The 27,994-nt window shown below is 34.1% G+C and overlaps 3 protein-coding genes across 9 annotated transcripts in view; all 3 read right to left on the bottom strand.

Moving 5' to 3' along the window:
- Positions 1-2,474, bottom strand: part of LOC124448105 (eukaryotic translation initiation factor 2 subunit 1-like) — a 117,159-nt gene extending 114,685 nt beyond the window's left edge. For 2 of the 5 annotated variants that reach the window (XR_006948930.1, XR_006948927.1), the window contains exons 1-2: positions 2,131-2,387; positions 1,310-1,453 (exon numbers count right to left, since the gene is read on the bottom strand). Coding sequence is in view for 1 of the 5 variants with exons in the window: in XM_046999117.1 (XP_046855073.1) it covers positions 1,310-1,420 (111 nt within the window). In the remaining 4 variants the exon portion in view is untranslated. Of the gene's footprint in view, positions 1-1,309; positions 1,454-2,130 lie in introns of all 5 variants that reach the window. The other 3 variants (XR_006948928.1, XR_006948929.1, XM_046999117.1) reach the window with 3 other exon arrangements.
- A 4,654-nt stretch (positions 2,475-7,128) lies between these two features.
- On the bottom strand, positions 7,129-14,421 carry LOC124448106. Of its 2 annotated transcripts, none has more exons than XM_046999125.1 (2): positions 14,276-14,421; positions 7,129-9,115 (listed from the first exon to the last, which is right to left on the bottom strand). In XM_046999125.1, the coding sequence occupies exon 2, from the start codon at positions 8,334-8,336 to the stop codon at positions 7,371-7,373; it is 966 nt and encodes a 321-aa protein (XP_046855081.1). In that variant the 5' UTR covers positions 8,337-9,115; positions 14,276-14,421; the 3' UTR covers positions 7,129-7,370. The 2 variants fall into 2 exon arrangements, with proteins under 2 accessions (XP_046855081.1, XP_046855082.1); XM_046999126.1 differs by lacking the exon at positions 14,276-14,421 and adding an exon at positions 9,427-9,552.
- A 2,423-nt stretch (positions 14,422-16,844) lies between these two features.
- Positions 16,845-27,994, bottom strand: part of LOC124448104 — a 59,642-nt gene continuing 48,492 nt past the window's right edge. The window contains exons 1-4 of one of the 2 annotated variants that reach the window (XM_046999114.1): positions 25,651-25,913; positions 24,833-24,976; positions 23,776-23,971; positions 16,845-18,124 (exon numbers count right to left, since the gene is read on the bottom strand). In XM_046999114.1, the coding sequence (XP_046855070.1) occupies positions 17,110-18,123 (1,014 nt within the window). In that variant the 5' untranslated portion in view covers position 18,124; positions 23,776-23,971; positions 24,833-24,976; positions 25,651-25,913 and the 3' untranslated portion in view covers positions 16,845-17,109. Of the gene's footprint in view, positions 18,125-23,775; positions 23,972-24,832; positions 24,977-25,650; positions 25,914-27,994 lie in introns of those variants that run through there. The other variant, XM_046999115.1, reaches the window with a different exon arrangement.

Here is a 27,994-nt window from a genome sequence, read left to right as displayed (position 1 = left end):
TTTAGGAATCAAAATCAAAATGTTTCCTGATTTTCATGAAAATACTCAAAATAGCTATGATGCCAAAAACAGTACGTAACGGTTTACAAAACAACGCAAATGCAAAAATTGACAATAATAATGTATGACACCCCTATTGTCATAAGCATATAAGCACCATGTATGTAGACTGTTGACAGACTTCCCAGTCTCAGATACAACGTCTTTGAATTTGATGACATTGTGTCAACATGGATTTTAATGTCGTGCAGCGCACTCGTTTATAAAGTAAAGATCAGTAAAGACTAAGCTTGAAAACTTTCTTCAATTTATGTGGTAGTAATCAATAAAGAAGTTTTTTGCATATCGTTTGAAAAAGTGATGTGCAGTTGTCTTCATTCCAGCTAAAACGATGTGCAAATTGCACATTGCACACCTTTAATTCGCACACTGATGATATCATTGATTTTAAATAAGCCTAACAAGAGAAAAAGAAGCCAAATTTGGCTCAAAACATTAAGCCAAACTGGCGACCTTGATTAGCCATACCTTTTGCTTTTACATATTGTTTGTAATATGACATAAATATGATGTTTTTTATAGTAAGTAAACATCAAGGATGTTACTGTTAATAATCAGAAAGCAAAAGTATATTTGGTTATTCTCTTTTCACCTTTGTCTTTCTTGCCATCTTCGTCGAAAGGTTGTAGCTGCCAGCAAAGTTAATACAGTAAAAAAATAGATGGAAACATGAAATGCTGACTAGTTTGAGTACTAGGATGATGGCCAAGTGGTGAATTTATTGCGCTGTAAAGATTGCACAAAAAAGAGAAGAGAATAACATGCGCAAAAAATTTCTTTCGTACATTTGTAACTGGATCAGCGGTTGTAAATCATATGAATTTGTTCATGTTTAAAAACAATAATTTAGCAAATAGTGCTACATATAGTAATGAACGTAATATCGATTTGCTTATGCCTCTAAACAAACACTTTTGTCAAAAAAAATTGCACATCGTTTTTTCTCAACTAATTCGCACACTGGTTATCACAATGCATAATTAGCTTTAGGAAAAACTAATTTTTGTGGACAGTTAACATAAATTATTGCCAATGTCACAGGGTCCTAATATTATTGATTTCAATGCATTGGGATGGTGTCTTTGTAATTTTCAAATAAACGACTAATGATTGAATATGTCCGTCTTAATACAGCATGGGGTACTTAGGGAAATGGTAACAGGATGATATGAGGACAGTAGAGGCACCATGGGGATGTCATTTTAGTGATACAATATACTTTTCATAGAAATATAAACCAAACACTTACAGCTTGTTGTAAAACAAATGTTCCTTTCTTGTTCATAATGACTTCTTCAATGGCTTTGATAGATGTTTCCAAAGCTTTCAAACCTTCTTCTCGATTCATTGTTGTTGTCATGACAACATAGGTTGGTGGTGAAATGGGATTTATCTTAAAGAAGAAAACAGTTTACAATCAAACAATGAAATTTTCAAAAGATTATTTATCATTGTATGGTATTTAGGCCTGGTGCAGCTATTGTAAGATATAATTACATTGCTGTGCACATTTGGGACATTTATAAATAATTAAATTTTGTTTTCGTGAACATCAAAATGTTCATCCTCATTGTGTTTATGTAGCAATATTGCAATTTGATGCATTTCAATGAGAATGATCTGTCATATACAGTGGTGTGAAACAAAGCTTCGTGCTATTCTTGGTTCTTAAGGTTCGTTTTCCTTGACAACTCATTTATTGACAGTTGTCTTGTTGTACACAATGTTCAGTAGTATATATAATAATCATTTTACAATTGAAATCTTCACATAAACATATTTAAAAGTTAAAATGACATGATGAATATGAGGTATAGCTCTATTGGTTAAGAACAGTTCATGTACGATGTTAGATGATGTTAATGTTGATTCATAATGGTTTCAAAAAAGCTTGGCTGACTGATAATTATGCTAATAAACACATAACCCTGGCTGTCACATGTTACAATCGTAAACAAAATCTCAGCAAACTTTTGTCATAAATATAAAACAGTTTTAAAATTCAAAAGGAGTAAAGATCTTTTTATAAAGTCTAACGATGATCAATGATTGCAGTACAATAGAACTTACCTAAATGAAGTCATAATATTAAACGTCGCTCGATTTTGAAATAAAAATACAAACAATTCGTTATGTTGATGATGGCACAAAATATGTACAAAGATATAACGCAGATTGTTTAATCAGTTGCATTTTTCAATGCAAAATTTTCAAGAACCTCAAACGGTAATACTCTACATACAGACGAACAATTCTGTCATTCTGTTTGAGGATGACTTTGAAATAAAGTCAAAAATTTACAGTTCACTTCTCGTCTTGTTTTGATGCATATTTTGCAATCTCAAGATGTCTTGCTTCTTCGGAATTTGTTTTATACAAGTTTACAGTTTGAGTTTACATGACTGACTTTACCGATTCTCGGAAACAGCCGGTGGAAATTATCGGTATTCGCCGATTATTATTCGATGTCTGTCGTAAAAATGGTCGTGACGTATTCAGTGACGTAATCAGTTTTCCGGCCTATTGATGTGGGAAAGTAGGGATTTCATCTTTTTATGTAAATGAGGGCACAAGAGCGCAACAAGTAATGATAATAAAAATTTAATTTTTCACAAATAGAAAATACGACATCGAAAAGTACATTTGTTCTAAGTAGTTAATATTTCAATTATTATTATGTTCACGGCACACTTGTACAAATTATAGATATTTATAGTTCATCAGGAATTGAAGGAGGATGTAAATCATACACTTCAATAAGAAGTTCCAAATATAAAAGTACGAGTAAAAATATTAAATATTCAGTCTGACTTTCTGCTCCAGGTTCCATCCCTTGATCCTCTGCAACGCTCTCTGGAACGTTTTGTGAACGGGAATTATTTTTTTCGTCTTGATGTACTTTCTCCAAGCTCTCGCGATTTTCCTCTTGTCCGTATTTGATTAAAGTTAGCTCTGGATTTTTTCACCGTTTTCGCTCCTTTCCTTATTTTTGTATTACAAAATCACAGTTTTCGCGTTTTTATTCCTTTTATAAACTTCTGATTTAGGCAGAATTTTTATGACATGTAGAGGAAAACCGGTAGAGAGTTTTAACCCTGTAGCTCTGTTTTTTTGGCCTTGGTAACGACTGAAAAACAAAATGGCAAGTTGTATTGAAGTTTGAAAGTTGAAGGTGACGAGGACAGTTTCAGCCGTGCGAGGCATTTTTAGAAGATGAATACTTAAATTACAAATTTACAACAAAGTAAGAACAAAGGTATTCATATTTTCAACATATTCATCGATATTGAAGTTGTTCACATAGCAACTGGTTGAAAACTTTGCTTCGCTTAATAACAGCAGGGGTGCTTTAACTCGCACATTTTGATGATGTATATCTCGTAGAGTTTGTACATCAAACTCCGGATACCGTTCATGAAAATGTCTTTCTGTTTATTTTTCTATGTCGATTTTGCTTTTATTTATAATTTTATTGAAATGAATATACTGCAGGATCAGTTTAAAATGATCGGAAAACACGATCCAGCAGGAAAAATGCCGAAATGGATGAAACTTGTTTCATACTATCATACTTTCACGACCTTAACGATCCACATTTACAAACATGTAACGATATTCCCGGGTTCAAACCATTTACTTTATTTGACCAAGTTCTACAAAAGGTTTGCTAAATCACAAATACTTTACGACGTGGTGGCGTCTTAGAACCAGATCCGTCTTAAAAATTTGACGTCTTAAACGAACGTCGAGTTGCTAAACAATCTACATCTTAAGCTACGTATGGTTCGAATCTTAAGAATAGCAAAATATTTTATTACCTAGTGTAAAATAAAATAGATAAGTCATATCTACCTTTTTTTCTAAAGCCAAGGTAGCAACGTAAAGAAATATACAAGAATCAAGTCAACTAGTCACGTCTCCAATTTGATGCGAAGACGTCTGTTACCCTGTTACCGCTTCTACTACCGCTTATATGACACTTCCCTGTAGGGCTTCTTAATAAGACCTAATTCCACCAATAAGATTAAAGATAATACATCATGCATTATGCATATATACATGTTGAAATGATAAATATTAAAATTATTATTAAAATTAAGCATATAAAAATTTGCTTTTTCACAAATAGAAAATACGACATCAAAAAGTACATTTGTTCTAATTAGTTAATATTTCAATTATCATTATGTTCACGGCACACTTGTACAAATTATAGATATTTATAGTTCATCAGGAATTGAAGGAAGATGTAAATCATACAATTCAATAAGAAGTTTCCAATATAAAAGTACGAGTAAAAAATTTAAATATTCAGTCTGACTTTCTGCTCCAGGTTCCATCCCTTGATCCTCTTCAACACTCTCTGCAACGTTTTGTGAATTATTTTCGGGAATTATTTTCGTCTTGATGTACTTTCTTCAAGCTCTCGCGATTTTCTTCTTGTCCGTATTTGATTAAAGTAAACTCTGGATTTTTTCACCGTTTCAGCTCCTTTCCTTACTTTGTATAAAATTGAATGTAAATACAGTTGACCAACTTTAACAACTTAAATCATTCATTCTACCACAGCAACCTGACACACCAGTGCAATGTAAGAACCACGATGAACCGACATTCAACAACGCTCCTTTCCTTGCATAAAATCGAATGTAAATACAGTTGACCAAATTTAACAATTTATATTATCCATTCTGCCACAGCTAAATGACACCCCAGTGCGATGCAACAACCACGATGAACCGACATTCCACAATGATGAACAACGACGGAACAAGACGCAGCATGGTGTATTTAGGAAACTTTTTTCTTTTTTTTTTTCACCCGTGCAAAATACCCATAATGCAACAGTCACTTCATCTCACATGTTTTATCTGCAAGGGGAAGTCCCATCATGACGTGAATGTAAGACGTATTAGGGGGCGTGTTACAGAAAACTCTGTCACAAAAAAATTATTCAGTGTAGCCGGCCCTGGGTAAGCAGAAGTCCTACTTGACTAAATTGACTATGCAGTTTTCTTCTGTCGCGTGTAATGCCCGTTTCGTGTCGTGTTTGTGAAGAAATTATGAACATTGAACTTTGCTTTAGAAATTAGAATACACAAGCCAAGAGCCACCAGTTCAATAAAACGTGTTTTCCAGGGAATATAATAACGAGATAATCATTGTCTCCAAAGAATACGTTCTTACAAGTTAGTGTGCTATAAATATGGTTGATATTCACAGACATGGAAAGTGAACTTCGTCGCTAAAATTTAACATAGTAAAATTTTCTATAGGCAAAAATATCTCCAAGACATTTTACGTACTTTGAAGATCAGCTACATAGCATTCAGCGACCTTTTCTTTACTTAACACTTCACAGTTAAATTTCGCAGTGAGCAGTGGACCAGAGCCTAAAATGCGAAATATTATGGCACGATAAGTATCAAGATTAAAATCATGATTTACAATCAAACGGCCAATTTTACGTCTTGCGGTCAACTATTTAGGAATGAAACGATCAATGACAGCAATAATCACTTAACAATGATTTTGTTATTAAAAGGTCAAAAGCCGTGAAATAAAACGATTTGAAATGGATAAGTTATTCTGAAACATAGCCTATAGAACAATGACTTTGAAATGCAAAAATTTCAATAAACCTTCCACTCACTGTCTCAAAGAGATGAGAAATTGAGTGTGTGATAAGTAGAGAGTGGAAGGTTTATTGCAATTTTTATATTTCAATGTTATTGTTGTAAAGGCTGTGTTTAAGATTAACTTATCCATTTAAGATTTCGGAGCGATTATAGAATACCCGTCCATTTTTAAAGGCACCCATACAGGCTTAAGTTAAACTAAAATATCGTTTAGTTCTCAATTATTATTTATCAAGTATCATTTAGTGTCATTTAATGGTCAAAATAAAGAACAAAGTATAAAGAACAAGGCATATTATATAAGTAGATAGTGAGTGGACGGGTATTCTATAACATAGCATTATGATCTTGTGGTGTTTATCACTTTGGTAGTTGTGGTTCGTATGGCATAATAAAAAGTGTCAAATATGAATATAATAATGTATAAAAAGTCATAGTCACCTCTTGTACTTAAGGCAAATTTGTCACAAATAGAAGATTAAGAATCTAGTGAATATTGCGATAACGCGATTACCGTATGCGCTCGAAAATCTCGTACACTTGCACAGTTTTGCGAACGTAGCATTTACGTTATAATAAATAAAGTTGCCTTCAAAAAAAGTAAAAAGCATTGTCGTTAACTGATAGAAATATAACTTATACGTAGAAGAAGATTTTTGCAGTGAACGCAAAAGCAGGGCGCTAAATCAGTAAATTTATCAATATTTAGCACAAACCTTATTAGGTCAAGCACAGAATGTATCGGTTCAACGTTTTCTTCGTTCGGTTCTGGTTCTTTCACGTTAACATTTCCAGGTTAAATTGGAAACATTGTAGTCTTAAGATAATACAGCAATGTTCTTCTTCCCAATTTTCCGCTCTGTTTTGACTCCAATTCAGCGACTGCCAAAAGCAAGCTGGATACAATCAAAGGAAGAACAAAAAGTCTTAATGCTCTCACCCAAATCTCACCAAGAAAGGACATTGCATATTCCTTTGGTGTTGGATCTATGGACGACTGAACATTGCCATGTAATAAAGCACCAAGTAAAAATCCACAAAGTACGGCGAATGAAATGAAAAATAATATCATATGTTGTTTTGCATGTTTTAATCCATTGTAGCAACGCTTTCGTGAAGTCATTGTCGAAATTTTGTAGCTCTGAATACAATTCAAAGCAACAAATAAACACTGACCCTCAATTTCACAATAACAAAGCCATAAATATACCGCGCCATTGACTATATATAAATATTCAATACTTAGAGGATTAATCACGTGTTATGCAGTAACATATTGCTGATTTGCCTTAAATATTAGAAACATTTGTGATTTGTGTGGTTGTACAAAGAGCAGACCAGTGTTGTTTTGCAAATTTTTTTAAGTAAAAAAACTCAGCACTCTAAAGGCATCATCAACAAGCTGTAAGTACAATGCTAACAGATTGAATACTAAAGAACAAAAATTCCAAATTTTTTGATATTCATCATGACATCATACAAAAGCCAAATAAAATTATCGAATCTACAACAAGCAGTAAATAGTTCGTTTCCTAACTTGAGTATATCACGATGTTTAGGTATAAATAGTAAAAAGATAATCATAGTCTACAATGATCAACTGTTGGTTCTAGATATAAGTATACAATAAAATATGTTATACCAACTGTTCTTGGGTATAACACCAGTTACTTATAAGATTAAAGGTAGACGAGATTTACTGCCAAGCTCATTTTCCTTTTGAATCAGTTCATGAGCTTTAAGAAAAATGGCTCCTAAAATTGATGATGGATGCCCTATTTGCTTGGCCAATTCTCGTTTCTTTATGCAAATTTGTTCAACACCTTGAGATAATGTGTTATTTTTAATAGAACCATTTATAGAAACAGGACCTCTGATGTAATCACATTGTCTTATGTGTGAGAACAAATTCTTGGGTAAATTACCAATACCATGGCTACTTGAGCGAAAATACTCAACAATCAATTTCCAATCTTCTTCTTTCTCAGCACTGGATAAATCAATTCCTTTAAACTTGCTCAGTTTTTGAGGACTCACATCAAACATGATAATAGCTGGATGTGTACTGCTCAATCCATATTGCTCCAATGAGAACTTTGCGTCATTTATCATGTAGAACCCTTCTCCATCAGAGAAGTCTGATTTGTCTCGACCAAAACCAAGCTCAATTCTGTCTTCCAGAATATCCACAGCACTTTTGTGATCAGTAGAATGGAAATACACTTTTGTCTCAGGATTTTTTTTATTTAGTTTGGCAACTTCTGATTTAACATGGCATAGAGCATCTTCTTGCGATTCAACATTGATCATATTTACAGGATGACTATGTCTTCCCTCTTCATCAACAGTAGAATGGAAATACACTTTTGTCTCAGGATTTTTTTTATTTAGTTTTGCAAATATTGATATAACATGGCATAGAGCATCTTCTTGCGATTCAACATTGATCATATTTAAAGGATGACTATGTCTTCCCTCTTCATCAAAACATGAGAAATACTCAGTAAACCATTCATTTAGATTACTTTCGTATGGGAAATTGAAGACTTGATCATTTAACAAGACATTATACTTAAAATGATTTTCAATGTAAGTTTCCACCCAGGATAAAATTGGTTTGTGATTTGGATCTGCCATGTTGGTTATCCATTAAGCAATAAATTTAGATCGATGCTTTGTAAAACCAATCTTGCATAAGATTTTAGCAACCTTACTATCTCCGAGATTTTCTATGCTGTCTTCTTCCTCAAACTCCTTCAAGAACCTTAGCAAATTTTCCTTTTCACTCCTGTGTTCTCTCATGTGAGGACTTAATTTGTAAAGCCTGAAACCAAACTCAACTTTCAAACCAAGCACTGAGCACAAAATATTTTCTGGGGTGATATTTAAGTCAAAGAGATCATTTATCTCAGGATGGTTTAGATTGGAAATGGTACTTTTTATATATTTCACAGCATTTGTAATATTTTCAAGATTCGCATCATCTCTTATTTCTTGCTTGATGCCACAACAATTGTTGTAGATAAGATTTGTTTCATTGAGAAGCTTGGTTAAATTGTTGAGATGTACTTTTAGATAAATCAGTTGTTCTATCTCTTCATAAGAGAGTTTACCTTTATCAGACAATAATGTCTTTACCTTGTCCAACAAGATACAACAAAATACAAGACACTGATGAAGAACACAAATTGAACGAATTAAGTGGCGTTCAGGTCTGCCAGCACTTTTTTGTAGACTTCTGCATAGGATACGCAATTCGGCTTGCCATCCGCTAAGAACAGTCACAAATTTCTCAACATCTTCATTGTTTTTAGCAGTTCGCTTTTCCTTGATTTTACCATTCTTTGATGTGAAATGTTTCCGAAGGATAGGATAATGTTCATGCATGACTGCCGATGATTGCATATTTATTCATACTAAGAACGAAGAGCGGACAAAAACATAAACATCAAGTCACACTTAAACATTTGACACAAATCTATGCTTAAAGTTCTTACCAAAAACTTACAAAATTATCTTAAACCTTAGATATAAAACAATACTTCTCAACAATAATAAGAACAGCAGAATTTTCAAGCTAAATATAAATTCATACAACGTCGAGTCATGTTACCGTAAGGCAACGAAATTATAAAACTCGCCTCTGAAAGTTTACTTATAAGAATCAAAAAGCCAAAAACATAAGGGATAAATGCTTTCAAGAAAATAGCACATTCATATAACTTACTATTTTATACGGTGGCCCATAAGGGACACGACCAGTTTCTCCGTAGAAATCGTGGCCCATAAGGGACACGAGCAGTTTCTCCGTAGAAATCGATCTTCTCCGTAGAAATCGAGCTTCTCCGTAGAAATAGACCTTCTCCGTAGAAATCGACCTTCTCCGTAGAAATCGACCTTCTCCGTAGAATCGACCTTCTCCGTAGAAATAGACCTTCTCCGTAGAAATAAACCTTCTCCGTAGAAATAACTACCGTGAAATTGGCACCACAATCAACACAACATTCATCACGACATTCATCACCACATTCAACTAAAATTTATCATTCAAAATGATAAATCGAAAAATCGTCTTTAAAACACGTTTTCCAACAAATACAACAGTAAAAAACAATTCTTAACTGTTTATTACTATTTTACTGTCCTTAAACATCACAAAAAATGTATAAAAGTCAAGAAATTGAAGAAAACACAAAACTTTAAGTTACAGTGTACTTTTCATTTCCCTTAATTAGCGTATAATTTAAAAACTACATGGTAGAATTTTTTTAAACTTGGCCAGAATATAGATAATTATATTGTCTAAAATATATCGAAAACCTGGAGAGTGCACAAAAAAATAAGTTTTAGAAAATCATCGACATAGTTACGTGACAAGAATGCGCGTAATATGATCTTATATAATTAAGTTAAGAATTTCAAGTCATTGCTAAACAAGGGCCTGTAAATAAAAAACTACACTGTAGAATTTTTAAACTTTGCCATATTGTAAATATTCTTATTGTATATAACATATCCAAAATCTGGAGTGCACAAAATATAAAAGGAATAATATTCCTTGAGAATGTACTCTGGTATAAACCTTGAAGTTGGCACCACATTCAACAAACAGCTCTAAAGCTAAAAAAATACATCGTAGAATTTTTTTAAACTCAACTATATTATAGAATTTTATATTGTCTAAAATATACCCAAAATTTGGAAAGTGCACAAAAATATAAATGATAGAAAAACATCGACAAATTTGGATGACTCAAATGCGCGTAGTATAATATATTTCTCCACTTAATTATATATGATCACATTCGTGTGATAAAAATTAATGCCCAACATAAAGTTCTGATTAGAGCCATAGAAATAGACAAAAAAAAAACAAATTGTAAAATTAAATTTATTGTGACGTTTCGTCTTTACTTTAAGACATCTTCAGACAAATAATAAATAGGATGTTAAGACAAGATATTATATTTACAAAAAGGTGTTAAATTACTACTAAAGGAAGCGGTGTCGAATGGATACATGATAAGGAAGTTAGGAAGTAAAATAAAAATTACTGACAGAGAGAAAATCCTTTCAAACGGCTTAAACTTTTCCATCCCACCGAAAAAGTTAAACATTTGCACCTTCTTAACACCCTTTGAAAAACTCTACAACCGTCTCAAACGAGAACCTGTTAATGAATCATCAGGATTTTTTCCAGACTCGATCAAATGCAAATTAAAAGACATTGCCCACTCAGGTTTCCGAAGTTACAGCCCACCACCTTTTCTATATTCACAAGAAGCCTTGAACATTTTAAATAATTTAAAAAACGACAGAACTATCCTCATCACTAAACATGACAAAGGAAATGGCATCGTAATACTTAACAAAGACGACTACACAAAGAAAATGGACACACTCTTATCTGACACTAGAGAGTTTCAACCTCTTAATGGAGAACCAGTCAAAGTCACTTTACAACGAGAAAATCAAGTGAAGTCTTTATTAAAAAAGTTGAAAGATGCCAAATCTATCGGCCAAGAAACTTACAAAGAACTTTACCCTACTGGTTCACGAATAGGTATATTGTATGGCCTTCCTAAAATACATAAATGTAACATCCCTCTCAGACCCATTCTTTCTTCCATTAATCACTATTCGTATAAACAAGCAAAGTTTTTCATCCCACTCCTAAAACCCTTCACTATAAGCAACCTCATCATCAAAGACTCTTTCTCGTTTGTTGAAGAAATCCTAAACTGCTATATCAACTCCAGTAATGTTGTCCTTGCTAGGTTTGATGTCGTATCCCTATTTACTAACATACCTGTTGACGAAACCATCCACATAATATCCAAAAGAATTTTTAACAACCACCAGTACTTCAACGGACTCACTGCAACAGAATTTGAAAAACTACTCTCTCTAGCTGTTAAGAACTGTCACTTTATCTTTAACGGGAAAATGTACCAGAAAATTGATCGTGTGGCTATGGGCAGTCCATTGGGCCCTCTCTTTGCTGATATATTCATGTCCTTTCACGAAAAATCCTGGCTGAGTCAATGTCCTTCTTCATTCAAACCACTACTTTACCGACGCTACGTTGACTACTGTTTTTACTTTTCATTCCTCCGATCACGTCCCTCTTTTTCTGACTATCTGAACCGACAACACCCTAACATCACATTCACAGCTGAAATCGAACAAAACAAAAAACTATTATTTCTTGACATTGACATCTCTCACACAAATAGAAAATTCACCACTTCCGTCTACCGTAAACCTATTTTCACTGGCCTCTTCACTAACTTCCACAACTTCATCCCACGTACTTACAAACTTTCACTAGTCACCTGCTTACTTCACCGCATCTTCAACCTTTGTTCTACTTACAAAAATTTTCACACACAACTCGAATTTACCAAAAAGTCACTCATCAAAATCGGTTTTCTTTCACGTATAATTGACCAAATCACACGTCCCTTAACAACACCGTTGCCCCTAAACCACCTATCTTGTCTGCTCACAAAATGCCCATCTATTTTTGTCTTCCTTTCACCGTCATGCACTCCCTTTAAATTCGCACACAAATCAATAGCTTTTGTGCTGTAGCCTTCCCACATATATCTCTTAAATTTGTTTTACGCCCTTCCCAACTTATCTCTTCTTTCTTCCCCTTTAAGGACAAAATTCCCAAACCTCTGAGATCTGGTGTAGTCTATTTATTCAAGTGTCGAAGCTGCAACGCCTCGTATGTGGGTCAAACCACACGTCATCTACACACCAGATTTTCGGAGCACTTGGGAATATCCCCCCTTACAGGCAACCAAGTTTCCCACCCTGCATCATCAAGCATTCTTGCTCACATTAACGCAACTGGACACACCCCCAACTTAGACGACTTTAAAATAATCTCCTCTTCCAACGATACTTATGAACTCTCCATTCATGAAAGCCTTCTAATCAATAAATACAAGCCTTCACTTAATGTGCAAGGAAACTCCATTCCACTTAACCTCTTTCAATTTCTCTTTATTTTACTTCCTAACTTCCTTATCATGTATCCATTCGACACCGCTTCCTTTAGTAGTAATTTAACACCTTTTTGTAAATATAATATCTTGTCTTAACATCCTATTTATTATTTGTCTGAAGATGTCTTGAGTAAAGACGAAACGTCACAATAAATTTAATTTTACAATTTGTTTTTTTTTGTCTATTTCCATGGCTCTAATCAGAACTTTATGTTGGGCATTAATTTTTATCACACGAATATGATCTTATATAATTAAGTCGAGAATTATATTATACTACGCGCATTTGAGTCATCCAAATTTGTCGATATTTTTCTATCATTTATAATTTTGTGCACTTTCCAAATTTTGGGTATATTTTAGACAATATAAAATTCTATAATATAGTTGAGTTTAAAAAAATTCTACGGTGTATTTTTTTAGCTTTAGAGCTGTTTGTTGAATGTGGTGCCAACTTCAAGGTTTATACCAGAGTACATTCTCAAGGAATATTATTCCTTTTATATTTTTGTGCACTCTCCAGATTTTGGATATGTTATATACAATAAGAATATTTACAATATGGCAAAGTTTAAAAAAATTCTACAGTGTAGTTTTTTATTTACAGGCCCTTGTTTAGCAATGACTTGAAATTCTTAACTTAATTATATAAGATCATATTACGCGCATTCTTGTCACGTAACTCTGTCGATGATTTTCTACAACTTATTTTTTGTGCACTCTCCAGGTTTTCGATATATTTTAGACAATATAATTATCTATATTCTGGCCAAGTTTAAAAAAATTCTACCGTGTAGTTTTTAAATTATAGGCTATTTAAGAGAAATGGAAAGTACACTGTAATATAAATCTTAGTGTTTTCTTCAATTTCTTGACTTTTATACATTTTTTGTGATGGTTAAGGACAGTAAAATAGTAATAAACAGTTAAGAATTGTTTTTTACTGTTGTATTTGTTGGAAAACGTGTTTTAAAGACGATTTTTCGATTTATCATTTTGAATGATAAATTTTAGTTGAATGTGGTGATGAATGTCGTGATGAATGTTGTGTTGATTGTGGTGCCAATTTCACGGTAGTTATTTCTACGGAGAAGGTTTATTTCTACGGAGAAGGTCTATTTCTACGGAGAAGCTCGATTTCTACGGAGAAGGTCGATTTCTACGGAGAAACTGCTCGTGTCCCTTATGGGCCACGATTTCTACGGAGAAGCTCGATTTCTACGGAGAAGCTCGATTTCTACGGAGAAACTGGTCGTGTCCCTTATGGGCCACCGTAATTTTACGATAAAAAATTTTCTCTTCACGGAAGTTAGGCCACGAACAGCAAAAGTATACAACATTCTTGGTATTTCAAAAATGTTGAGTTCACTAACAACCCTTTTCGCAAATTAGCACGACTTTTTGAGAAACTAAACGTTTAACAGCTTACAGACATAATATAAAATAGAATCAAAATATAACAACAAGACAAAAACGCTGGTTTCGATTTTAGGTGCCAACGTAACGACGAACATTGGCAAAGATTGATGACAATTAAGAAATACATTTAAGCTCACTTACGTAACGTAGCATGAAAAACAAGAAATTGTCCCCATTATTCACCATCAATTAGTTCAATACTCGTCCGATAAGTCCAAAATTGCTACTTTTATAACCAAGAAATTAACAAACAAAATTAACACGGAAAAACGATGTTGTCATATTGATCCGCGAGGAGTTGTGGGTTTGAAGCGTTTGTTTGGTCACCTGACTAAGTCGCTGCAGAACAGTGAACTCAATGTTTAAATAACTGGAATGATAACTGAATCCAAAAAAATATTTGTCGTCATCATTTGTCATCACTCGTGTTTCTCGCATGTTTATAAACAATTTGTATTTTTTCATATCCTAGATCTTTAGTTTGACCTCAGTTGACTCATTTTACTAGTCAGTTTTATCTTTATGAAGAAAATCTTTTAACTATATTTATTTCAATTCTACATCATCCTCAGTGCAAAATTATTATTACGTTTTTCAAATAGACTAAAAGGATTTGTTGGTATGAATTTTTATTCGACAAAATTTACATATAGAATGAAAACATCTTTAATATAGCTACTATATATTTTTGTCATACACAGTCAATCTGCTCTTAAGCTGCGGTTTTCCTTTAAAACATATGAAAGTCTTTAAGGATATTCAATTATTGATTTTGAGATGACAACCATTTAGTATTTCAGCACTATCAAAATCGATGAAAATGACAATCGCTCTTTAAAAAGTAAAAATGCCAGTTATAGACTCAATATTTTTTATGAAACTGGATATTCAAGTTTCCTTTTTCTTCGGAAAAACAAATCTTTAAATCCATTGAAAGGACAAAAAGAGACAAACACTGTCTGACACCGTTTGAAAATTTACCTTCCGACGAAAGAAAAATTTATGCTTGAATATTTTCTCGTCATATTTTCTATTGTATTGTCTTTTTAGCAAACAGTGCAATTTTCAGTTGGCTTTTCCTCGTTACAAGTTGTAAATTACAACGAACTCACTGTAGTAAAGTTTCGACTGTAAAAAATAACCTTTTGCGAAGAGTTGGCCTCGTGTGTTGCTTGTCGTGATGTTGTTTATATGTGTATGCTTTCGCAATTTGTATTCAAATATATATTGGCCGTGTATGTTTGGCACTCAGGGGAATGATACTGACGTACAAGCTGCGCAAGAGACTAGGACTTAGGCTTCAATTTTATATCTATAAAATGTATTGTATATATATGGAGTTCACTGCTTCAAAATTACTATTGGGTAATTTATTAGTATGGTAATTTCCAAACATGTAAATGATAATAATGTAACAATTTACTACCCCAGATTTAAGATTGAAAGAAATCGAATCTTTTAAACCAAAAAGGCACAAAGATTAATTTAATTTCAAAAGGTACGCAGTATCGTTTGATAAGTGTTGTTAATCGCTTTTTGGTGACTTTAGAAAAATACGCTATTTATGGAAGTTTGAATATCGTGTAGTGTTAGTATCGTTGTAGGAAAGTTCCTGTATGTTGTTGTCTGGCGATTTAATTGGGTGTTTTCTGCTTTACGTTTTGATAATTTTGTCTAAAAAATGTCGAGGAAAAGAGTTGCGTTTCAATTTAGCTGGTAGATATAGGTACTCAATGGTAGTAAATCATTCGGTTGGTGTAATTAAGATTTTTGAAATATAGACTTTAGCGAGTCTACTTTAGTGTTGTGAAAACATTACCAGACGAAATCGAAAAATACGAGCCGGTCGATATTAGGGAGCTTTAGCAAGAGTACGACTACGAGAACGAGTACGAAGTTTGACCTTGTAAGGGAATGGCACGAGGAAGGTTGTTGTCGTTATCGCTTTGTCAAAATTTTGCTTCAGTTGTAAACAACAGAACGAGCCTTTTTATTGTGTAAAACACCGACGTTTGCGAAGCAGCTACGGCTCTATTTGTCAATAATGATATTAAAGAATCGATAATACTGGTTTTGCGAGAACATAGGCCTCTTTAGAGTGAAAAATCTTCACTATTTTAAGTTTTATGTACGATATATTTATACTATTTTATTGTTTGTTTACCATTCATTCTGCGTACGAAATACATGAAAGTTATCAAGGTCATATTTCCTTTTAAATAATACATATGCGCTCAAAAAAGGTTCTAAAGTAAAGCCTGGATGCTCGAAAATATTACAGTAAGCTAATTCCTTACAGAATGAAGAAATATACCTACTTTCTTTGCTTAAAAAGACATCTTAGTCGCGACTACGAATTTTTTACAAAACATCGTACTCAGATTGATAACGGCTACGTGTTTTTGTTGTCGCAAAAATGTTTTCGCGCCAAAATGACGTAAATCGTACTCGTAGTCGTACTCGTAGGTTCTGCTAAAGCTTCGTATTAATAACTTGCCTGTTGAAAAGTCCGTGCGCTGAAGTTAAAATCAACAAAATAGAGAAAATTTTTCATGAATAAATAAAAAATTTCTGTAATCTCGAAAAACTCACTCATTCACCTATACAAATTGAATTAATGTCGGGAAAATCTACATAACATTTTGATTATTTTGATAAACACGTTTGCATGACGACTCTTCGGAAAATATCTCGTGGTGCTAGGCCCCAGTTTGTATACGTTGAACTTTATTTCTTGACATCACGCTCAACGTCATCCAATAATTGTTTAAAATTTGTTTACATCAATATTTTTACAATTCAGTTTTTGCAATGGTAAATAGTGACTACATACAAAATCAATATGTCCTACGAGTTACGTTATAAAGTGTGATACGATTGTTTTCATGGAGAACACAACTCCATGCAATTTCAACCTGTTTGTTACTGAACTCATTTCACTTTGTTGTTTTCTTGCGTCCCTTACAGCCAATTTGCTACGAATCAGGCTTTATAAAGACTGCACCCACCAAAAATGGGGAACAACTCATTGCCTCAGCCATTTTGTGTTTCTTTACACAAACCTGCAGAATATCTTCCCTTGGGTCACCTGCTGAACGACCATCACTAGTAATTGGACTTTTGATATAATCGCACCTTTCTAAATCCGAAAATAGGTGGTCCCTGCTCATGGAACCTTTACGGTCTTTCCTTCCAGCCCTAAAGTATTGAGTAACTGAAACAAAGACTTTTTCATTGCGATTATCACATAAATACAATTCTCGGAAACCGTTCAAATTATTTGGGCGTAAACAAAAAATGAGAAGGGCTGGTTTTGGTTTTTTAGAATATTGCGTTAACGAGTATTCATAATCATTTGCCATGTAGAAGCCATCTCTATGTGACAAGTCGCCTTTTTCACGACCTTTACCTAATTTAATACCATTCTCAAGAATATTCTGAGCAGACGAATGATCAGTGCCATGGAAATATAACTCATTATCTTTGTCTTTGCTTTTCTTTGATTTTACAAACTCGGCGATACATGTTTTAGCTTTATCTTTGTTACTTGCATTAAAAATCTCTACTTCTTGGTTAGTTTGGTCCCCTGCATCATTAAAACATGAAACATTCTTCGTAAACCAACCGTTTAGGCAGTTTTCATTGTACGGAAAAAGAGGAAAGGCGTCATTCGTAAATATAGTACATTTGAAAAATTGCTTAACGTAGGTTCCAAGTAAAACTGTCATTGATTGATCATCAAGATGAGACAGAATATACGAGAGTGCATTTTCTCCTTCACTTTTCATGATCTCTTTTTCAACCAACTCATTCGACATGTAAAGCAAGCTCACAATATCGTACATATCAGTTCTAGCGAAAGGACTTCGCTCAGGTCTTTTTTGGAGCATAGCAATGATCGTTTGGTTGTATTGTGGTACAGCATTATACTTTTGTGGATAAATGCAGTAGACGTCTCTCATTACTGATTTTGACAAACAAGGAGGCATTCTAAAGAACATCATAGATACTCTTACAAAAATAACATAGAAAAAATGAATATCATTAATTAGAAACCTTTCAAATATTTAAAGTGAGAACGTGGATACGTTCACATTCACAATGGCTACAGTTGTAAACGTTTATTTATTTGCATTAAAATTCCTTCAAAGCTTATGAAGGAATCGCTTTACAAAGGTTTCACGACATTGAATTTAGGGGAAAAGTATATATTTTTAGTATATTAATCCTAACACGGTTTTTTTACATGCACATGAAAAACATGTGACTTGGACGAGATTTGAATTCGCACCTTCGGGATACTAGTCCGCCGCTCTACCTGTTGAGCTACCAAGCCCAAAGGGATTGGAACCGAGTCAAATCTCTTAAAACTAAGTATGGACGATATATATTTTTAGTGTTCTGTATATTTTAGTACAAACATGAAACTTCCGTTGTGGGAAACGTTATTTTGCGTAACTTTGCCTCATGTATTTGAAATTTTTGTTGAGATAGTTTTTCATCCAACGAATGAGTAACTTTGATCGTGACTTACGATAAACATTTCAACTATTGCTAAAACTTCGAAATATCAAACGGAAAAGTTAAATCAAATGTAACATGCTCCAATGCACCACAGCTAAGAGGAAGTTGTCGGAATTTATGTAAATAAGTAATAGATAATTGTTATTTGATACTAGGACCTTATGAAAGAACGGAAATAGGAACTTATGTTAATACTTTATTAGTTGTGACACTTTGAAAGTCAGGTTCTTCTGTCGCTGGCAGTGAATGTTAAAGCTTGAAATGTTTAAGGTTATCTGTGATGTGGAATAGTTATATTGAGTAAAATTGAGAATTGTGTGTCGACTGCGCGTACAGTAGGATAGTAAACAGTCCCAAAAACGAATCGGCAGATACATAACTGCTTTGTGCTAACGTGCAAAGGAGAAAATTGCTACACCTCGTCCTTCGAGTGGGAGATATTTTAGTTGGAGATCTATTTGGAAATTCAAGTTTGTTAGTCCAATAGCAGAATGGAGGAATTTATGAGGAAGAAACGAGTGCGCGCAGGACATAGAGGATCAGCGAGGAAAATTGCTAGTAAATTAAAAAAGAAAATACGAGAAACAGACGGCGAGATCGATAGAAACGAACTGAGGCAACTACGAGATGGATTGAACGACAAGATCGCAACATTGAAAATCCTTGATGACGCGATTATCGATATGCTGAAATAAAACAATGAGGAAAATGCGGAAGAATTGGGAAAAGAAATTGAAGATGCGGAAAAGATACGGGCAGAATTCGAGCGAGCAATTTTGGATGTAAACGACATCGTCAAGGAGTCTCATGTCCCAGTTGCTAGGCCTTCAACCCCCGGTAGCTTGTCTCGCATGTGTCGTATAACCGCCGAAGCTTGTCGATGTCTCCTTCCTCCGTTACGGGTTTTATGTTCATTAACTCCTGGATATGCGCTTTCTTTATCACGTTCCTTTTCCCGTATTTTCGTTTCAACAATTCTACGGCTTCGTGATAGTTTGCTGAAGCTAGGGCAAATCCCGATATTGTCGATCTTGCAGGTTCGAGAAAAAGACTCTATAAATACGCAAACTTGTCTACGTCAGCCAATCTGACGTTTGTACTAAAATATACACAACACTGAAAATATATATCGTCCATACGTAGTTTTAAGAGATTTGACTCCTTTACAATCCATGTGGAGTGGACGAAGCCTATATTCTTCAATCGTAGTACCGGAAGTCATAGTGAAGTTGCCGGACGCTTTTCCATTGACAAAAACAAGAGGAATTGATTTTACGGAATGGTCAATGAAAGATGCGTTGAACGCAATTCTTAAAGAGTTGGAGCTTCGAGAAGCTCACACACCGATCGGCGAGAAAACCAAGAGACAGGATGGGGAGAAACAACGAGAAACGCGACAAAGACATATGGGGTCAGCATCAGCACTGCACGCGAAGCACGAGAGTTGAAACGAGGTGTCAATGAACGGTAAAGCGAAAAGAAAATGCGTTTATTGTCTCGGGGAACACAATCCAGATGAATGTAAGAAAATAACCTATGTAACTGAGAGAAAACAACTCATTCGTAAGTACGGAAGATGTTTTATTTGTTTAAGAAAGGACATGTCAGTAAGAATTGTAATAGTAATGATAAATGTAATGCATGTGGGAAGGCACACCATAGGTTAATTTGTGAAGCCAATGGGATTCTTACTGGCGATGTTCAAACCAACAATTCTATTCTGGGATCTCATTGTAGGGTAGCATTACAGACAGCACAGGCTTTTATCAAGGGAGATGAGGGAAGTGTTAGGGTCACAAGTCATTTGTGAATAGAAAGATTACACAGGGAGAAGGTATTCAGGCTAGTAGAAAGGAATGGATAGAATTGAAGTCGCTTGGTCAAGAGAAGGCTAAAGGTAAGTTGCGAGAGGCATTTAAATTAGAGTTGTTGTCAGTTGGAGGGGGAGAGAGTGTAAGCATCGACGCATACAGTGTAGACTGTATATTTCAAATTAGGAATGAACATGTAGGGTTGAGAAAGATGGATTATTCACATTTAAAGGGTCTGTGGTTTTCAGATGTTTGCAAGGATAAGGAAGTTTCAGATGTTAAAGTTTTGATTGGAGCAGATTATTTTTGGTGGTTTAGTAAGGCAATGTTGTTTGGGGACAGGTAGATGAACCAGTTGCTTTGTCTACTAAGTTAGGTTGGGTGTTGTCTGGCCCCATGAAAGCGAGAAATGATTTGGATAACATACACACTCAAGTAAACTTCAATGCACATGAAAGTTCAGGGAATTTAAGTTTAGATAAGAATGTCAACCGTTTGTGGGATTTTGAAACTTTAGGAATAGCTGAGGAAGATGAAGTTCATGAATCGTTAAGGGATTCTATTGTGTTTAATGGTAACTGACACAATGTGAAATTGCCTTGGAAAGAAGGACATAGTTTAGATTATACAAATTACAGCATAAGGTTGAGAAGATTAAAGGGTCAGTTAGTACGGCTAAAAAGGGAATCAGAAAATTTAGAAGAGTATGATAAGACAATCAAAGATCAATTGAGGGGTATTATAGAACCAGTGATAGAACTAGAGCAAGCTGATAAAATACATTATTTACCACATCATGCGGTAATTCGAAGGGAAGCAAAAACAGCTAAAGTAAGAGTTGTTTATGTTGCATCATGTAAAAAGTCACCCAAGGCTTCTTCGCTCAATGACTGCTTGCATGTAGGACCCAAATTAGCACCATTGCTCTTTCATATTTTGATGAGGTTTAGAGAGAAGAGAGACGCTTTAGTGGCAGATAATGAAAAGGGATTTTTGAATATAGAAGTTGATACTTTGGACAGGGATTGCCTAAGATTTTTATGGGTTGATGATGTAAACAATGAGAGAGTGAAACCTGTAGAATATTGATTTTGTAGATTAGTGTTTGGGGTTAACTGCTCTCCATTTTTGTTGAATGCAACACTGCAGTATCATTTGGACTCATTCATAGAGATAGACAAGGAATTTGTTTGTTTAGCAATTTTCTCTTTTGCGTGTTAACACAAAGCAGTTATGCGCCTGTCAATTCGTTTTTGGGACTGTATACTATCCTACTGTACGCGCAGTCGACACACAATTCTCAATTTTACTCAATATAACTATTCTACATCACAGATAACCTTAAACAATTCAAGCTTTTACATTCACAGCCAGCGACAGAAAAACCTGACTTTCAACATGTCACAACTGATAAAGTATTAACATAAGTTCCTATCTCCGTTCTTCCAGAAGTTCCTAGTATCAAATAACAATTATCTATTACTTATTTACACAAGTTCCGACACACACTCCCCCCTTTGAGCCATTAGGGTCAAACAAAACTTTTGTTCACCAACATGCATCTACAGCTGCCGCCCTTCTGGGTCTCCTATGACTTTCTACACTGCAACCCTTTTTTGAAACTTTTCCTCTCTCACTACTTTCTTGTTTCTCTATTTCTACACAACTGTCTTTACTTACCTTTGCATCCATCTCTAGTGGATACAGTTTCTGAAGAGGCCTGCTTATGTGCAGTGGCCTTACCTTGCTAACAACTTTGACTTCCATTCCTCTGACTATATTATCTTTTCCCTTGATCAATCTCTTGATTCTCGCTATTTTCCAAAATCCTCTTTTCAAACTTTCCTCAAACACACTTTCGGACACAAACTAGCCTTTACTTTGCCAACCTTATGACACTCCCTTAAACTTGTTAAGTATTCCTTCCTCCACCTGGACAAAAAATGCTTTCTCAATCTTGCTAAATAGCTAAATACCTAAACCTACGCTTCACTCTCTCTAAATCTTCTATCCACCTCTTCCAACGTTTTTTCTTCTTCACCTTCCAGCTCATTATCCCATTCAGCTTTCTCAATACACAGCTCCTGAAACAATAACTTAGCACAAACTACAACTGGACTTATAATAACTAAGGGATCGAATAATCCTGCAAGTATACTTAGTAGATTTCGTTTACTTGGAATGAATGCCTTTGCTCTTTCAGCCAATTTCCAGAGGATAAATACAAAGCGATCCGACTTACACTCCCATCCCAATCCTAGTACTTTCTCAAAACTTCCACTGATACTATTTTCCCCAACTGATGCTTTGGCATAAGTTTGCTCATCAACCACTTTCGAATTACTAAATTCTGCCCTTCTTTTCTCTAAAATGCTTCTTTCTCTCGCTTCTATTTCTTTCAAAACATTCTCATCGCTACTTAGCCACTTCCTAAGCCTAAATCCTTCCGCAGCCAATCGTTCACTTGCTGACTCATACAACCTCATTGGTTTCTTCTTGGACTGTACACCAGACACTAGATCATCGACTTAAAAGCTATTTCTGAGTTTTAACAGAAGTGATGAACACTTGTGCTATTTGGCTACATCATTTAGAATCAAATACCAAAGAAGAATTAATTGTTTTCAAAAAATTCAGAAAAACAAGCTACAAAGTAATTTTTGATCCATAATAATGACTTTAAAAGTTTCAACACGATAATTTTACACCAAATTATTTGCATTCAGGGGAACTTTATATGCCTTTGTGCGCAATAGATTTGTTACAATGAAGGCAAAAGAGCCAATACATACTTCAAAACTTATCACACGATTGTCACTAAAGCGTGACTTAAATATTATAAAACATGTTTCGATGTGCTACTATGACGAAAATTTTGCCTCTCGTTTTTTTTTCATAGATTAATAGTGTATCTAAAAAAATGTCTTCTTGTGAAATTTTATCGCAATATATTTAATGCTGCTCGAGTTACGTAGCGATAAAACGTGTACTTTAAGAGCCGCCATTAAAAGGCGCCATATTTGAATTTTCAAGGAAGTGCATGTTTGTTCGTCTGTTTCGACACGGCGCATGAAACCGTTCAAAAGAATAGATATTAAAAGCTAAATTGACGACAGCCTAGCACAATTTTCTTTGTACGATAAAAATTGTCACAATTATACCCAAATGCGTTGAACATAGTTGCAATTACAAATACCTTTTTTATTAGTTTCGCATTCAATGTGGAAACGATGACGAATATTGCAGTCTGAATTCATCAAAATTTACAAAACTCCATTCTAACGTTAACAAAGAATGCTTACTTACTTTAACAGAAGGATAACAGCTGGTATTTGGCAATTTTTATATATCTACGAACTGAGGAGCTTCGATGCACGGCGTACTATCCAGAAAGAAATGACAAAAATCGCGTCTCTGTGTCGGTACCAGACCTCTGACGTAGTTTTTCCCGCTAATTCCGATAATTACCATTGATCCACGAGGCAAAGATTTGCCGTGATCCCTAGAGTATCCCATCAAGTCAAATAAAAATGTTAGTTAGGATAATAAAAATATACTAATGACCTCTTTCCTGAATAAGTTCAAATCATTTTAAGATTTTTACATTTCTGATCTCTATGAAGGCCTACTTCTGTTAAAACTGATAATTTTATATCAACAGACATAATAGAAAAACAGTTGTCCAATTATATTTAATACATATTAAAGAGCATTTCATATAACCAATCAAAAACCATAAAACATTTTGTATGAAACATGTTTAGCTCCTAAGTTAAACATAAAGTACTACTTGAATAAGAACATGACAAACTCTGCTTGTTTTATTCTTTCCTCTGAAGCTGCAAAAAACAGCAGCTCATTAAACATACGTCAGTTGTATGATTTCAAATCTTTGATACATCATACAAGTGTACAAAATGTCCAATGGACTCAAGTGATGTCCTTCTGATAATAGTTACACAGTCAGAGAAAGCAAACATGAGACAGTCATTGTGTAAATGATGTGAACATGTTTAGTTATTTTATTTTGTTTTGGAGACACATAACTTTTCTTCAATATGTAAAAGACATTGTTATGATATCACAATGCATAATTAGCTTTAGGAAAAACTAATTTTTGTGGACAGTTAACATAAATTATTGCCAATGTCACAGGGTCCTAATATTATTGATTTCAATGCATTGGGATGATGTCATTGTAATTTTCATATAAACGACTAATGATTGAATATGTCCCTCTTAATACAGCATGGGGTACTTAGGGAAATGGTAACAGGATGATATGAGGATAGTAGAGGCACCAGGAGGATGTCATTTTAGTGATACAATATACTTTTCATAGAAATATAAACCAAACACTTACAGCTTGTTGTAAAACATATGTTCCTTTCTTGTTCATAATGACTTCTTCAATGGCTTTGATAGATATTTCCAAAGCTTTCAAACCTTCTTCTCGATTCATTGTTGTTGTCGTGGCAAGATAGGAAGGTGGTGAAATGGGATTTATCTTAAAGAAAACAGTTTACAATCAAACAGTGAAATTTTCAAAAGATTATTTATCATTGTATGGTATTTAGGCCTGGCACAGCTATTGTAAGATATAATTACATTGCTGTGCACATTTGGAACATTTATAAATAATTAAATCTTGTTTTTGTGAACATCAAAATGTTCATCCTCATTGTGTTTATGTAGCAATATTGCAATTTGATGCATTTCAATGAGAATGATCTGTCATATACAGTGGTGTAAAACAAAGTTTCATGCTATTCTTGGTTCTTAAGGTTCATTTTTCTTGACAACTCATTTATTGACAGTTGTCTTGTTGTACACAATGTTCAGTAGTATATATAATAATCATTCTACTATTGAAATCTTGACATAAACATATTTAAAAGTTAAAATGACATGATGAATATGAGGTATAGCTCTATTGGTTAAGAACAGTTCATGTACGACGTCAGATGATGTTAATGTTGATTCATAATGGTTTCAAAAAAGCTTGGCTGACTGATAATTATGCTAATAAACACATAACCCTAGCTGTCACATGTTACAATCGTAAACAAAATCTCAGCAAACTTTTGGCATAAATATAAAGCAGTTTTAAAATTCAAAAGGAGTAAAGATCTTTTTATAAAGTCTAACGATGATCAATGATTTCAGTGCAATAGAACTTACCTAAATGAAGTCATAATATTAAACGTCGTTAGATTTTGAAACAGAAATACAAGCAATTCGTTATGTTGATGATGGCACAAAATATGTACAAAGATATAACGCAGATTGTTTAATCAGTTGCATTTTTCATTGAAAACTTTTCAAGAACCTCAAACGGTAATACTTTAAATACAGACGAACAAGTTTACAGTTTGAGTTTACATGACTGACTTTACCGATTGTCGGAAACATCCGGTGGAAACTATCGGTATTCGCCGATTATTATTCGATGTCTGTCGTAAAAATGGTTTGTGACGTATTCAGTGACGTAATCGGTTTTCCGAACCCAGGTTATCCCAATGAACTCCATAATAATATGAAACATTTCTGTTGTTGAAGAACAGTCTGTTTGCTATAAATGCTACTGTTTGTAGTCTTTTATACAGCATATGAGTCTGATCCAATCTTTAATTTAGCAAAGAGTTAAATATATGGGTTGAGGAATGACACAACGTCTGTATGTGTTTATTGATCATACAGGGGTGTGTTGGAGGGGGCTCAGCCCATTTGTTCAAATTCTATGCCTTGTATTGACAGTGAAATATAAAGATCAAAAGCTAGCAGCACCCAAATATATATCAGAAAGCCAGCAATATTTTAATATATATGAGAAAGGCAGCAACATTTGTAATATACATTAAAAAGCCCAAACAGCTGAAATTATGGAGATATGCCTCTGTGATCTTATAAACCAAAACCTACAATTAAAATATAATTGACAAGTCTAGAAAAGAAGTAATGTTCTACTCTGAGCTACAGAAGTAGGGTACATTCGTAGAATTCATTACCAAAAATACTCACTACTCGAAGTAGAATTCTCTACTTGAGTCAGTTAATTGAACCTTATATCAAAAGCAGTTCAGCACAACAATCACCATACGCAATCAAATTTTGTAAGTTCGACGTAAAGGCATTTCTTTCATTTTTTTCGTAATCCTCGATTCTGGCGATATTTAATGACATTTAGTAGCCGTCAACAATCAGTTATTACAAACTTATTCATAAAAAAACGCAATATTATCTCAAAATACTGTATTACTAGCAGCAATTGCTATATAAACACAAGCTCAAATTTCAAAACTAGGAACCAAAATAGCGGAAATTGATCAGGTGATCAATATTGCCCAATAAAACGGATAACAATAGATGTCCCAACTCTTAAAAATAGAGGGCTCTGAGGTAATCAAATAGATAAGTGGGCGTTTTAAAAATAGAAAATACGACATCGAAAAGTACATTTGTTCTAATTAGTTAATATTTCAATTATCATTATGTTCACGGCACACTTGTACAAATTATAGATATTTATAGTTCATCAGGAATTGAAGGAAAATTTAAATCATACAATTCAATAAGAAGTTCCCAATATAAAAGTACGAGTAAAAATATTAAATATTCAGTCTGACGTTCTGCTCCAGGTTCCATTCCTTGATCCTCTGCAACACTCTCTGGAACGTTTTTGTGAACGGGAATTATTTTTTTCGTCTTGATGTACCTTCTTCAAGCTCTAGCGATTTTTTTCTATATCTTTTTTCTCGTCCGTATTTGATTAGAGTTAGCTCTGGATTTTTTCACCGTTTTCGCTCCTTTCCTTACTTTGTATAAAATCGAATGTAAATACAGTTGACCAACTTTAAGAACTTAAATCATTCATTCTGCCACAGCTACATGACACACCAGTGCAATGCAACAACCACGATGACTGCCATTCCACAATGTTGAACAACAACGGAACAAGATATGTTTGTTTACTTTATAACGGAACAAGACGCAGCATGGTGTATTTAGGAAACTTTTTTCTTTTTTTCTTTTTTTTCACCCATGCAAAATACCCATAATGCAACAGTCACTTCATCCGATATGCTTCCTCTGCAAGGGGAAGTCCCTTAACATACCCATCATATGAATGAAGAAACAATATAATTGTTTTAGAGGAAAATTACAGAAAACTCTGTCACAAAAAAATCTTCAGTGTAGCCTGCCCTGGGTAAGCAAAAGTCCTACTTGACTAAATTGACTATGCAGTTTTCTATTGTCGCGTGTAATGTCCGTTTCGTGTCGTGTTTGTGAAGAAATTATAAATATTGAACTTTGCTTTAGAAATTAGAATACACAAGTCATGAGCCACCAGCTCAATAAAACGTGTTTTCCAGGGATAATAATAACGAGATAATCATTGTCTCCAAAGAATACGTTCTTACAAGTTAGTGTGCTATAAATATGGTTGATATTCACAGATATGTAAAGTGAACTTCGTCGCTAAAATTTAACATAGTAAAATTTTCTATAGGCAAAAATATCTCAT

This window comes from Xenia sp. Carnegie-2017, unplaced genomic scaffold, assembly GCF_021976095.1.
Source record: "Xenia sp. Carnegie-2017 unplaced genomic scaffold, XeniaSp_v1 HiC_scaffold_23, whole genome shotgun sequence".
Lineage (NCBI taxonomy): Eukaryota > Metazoa > Cnidaria > Anthozoa > Malacalcyonacea > Xeniidae > Xenia > Xenia sp. Carnegie-2017.
The sequence above is the reverse complement of the archived record's forward strand: the minus strand, read 5'-3'. Positions and strand labels throughout refer to the sequence as shown.

Bases quoted from the DNA above. Each gene is read 5' to 3' on its own strand.
- LOC124448106 (XM_046999125.1), bottom strand. From the start codon at position 8,336: ATGGCAGATCCAAATCACAAACCAATTTTATCCTGGGTGGAAACTTAC.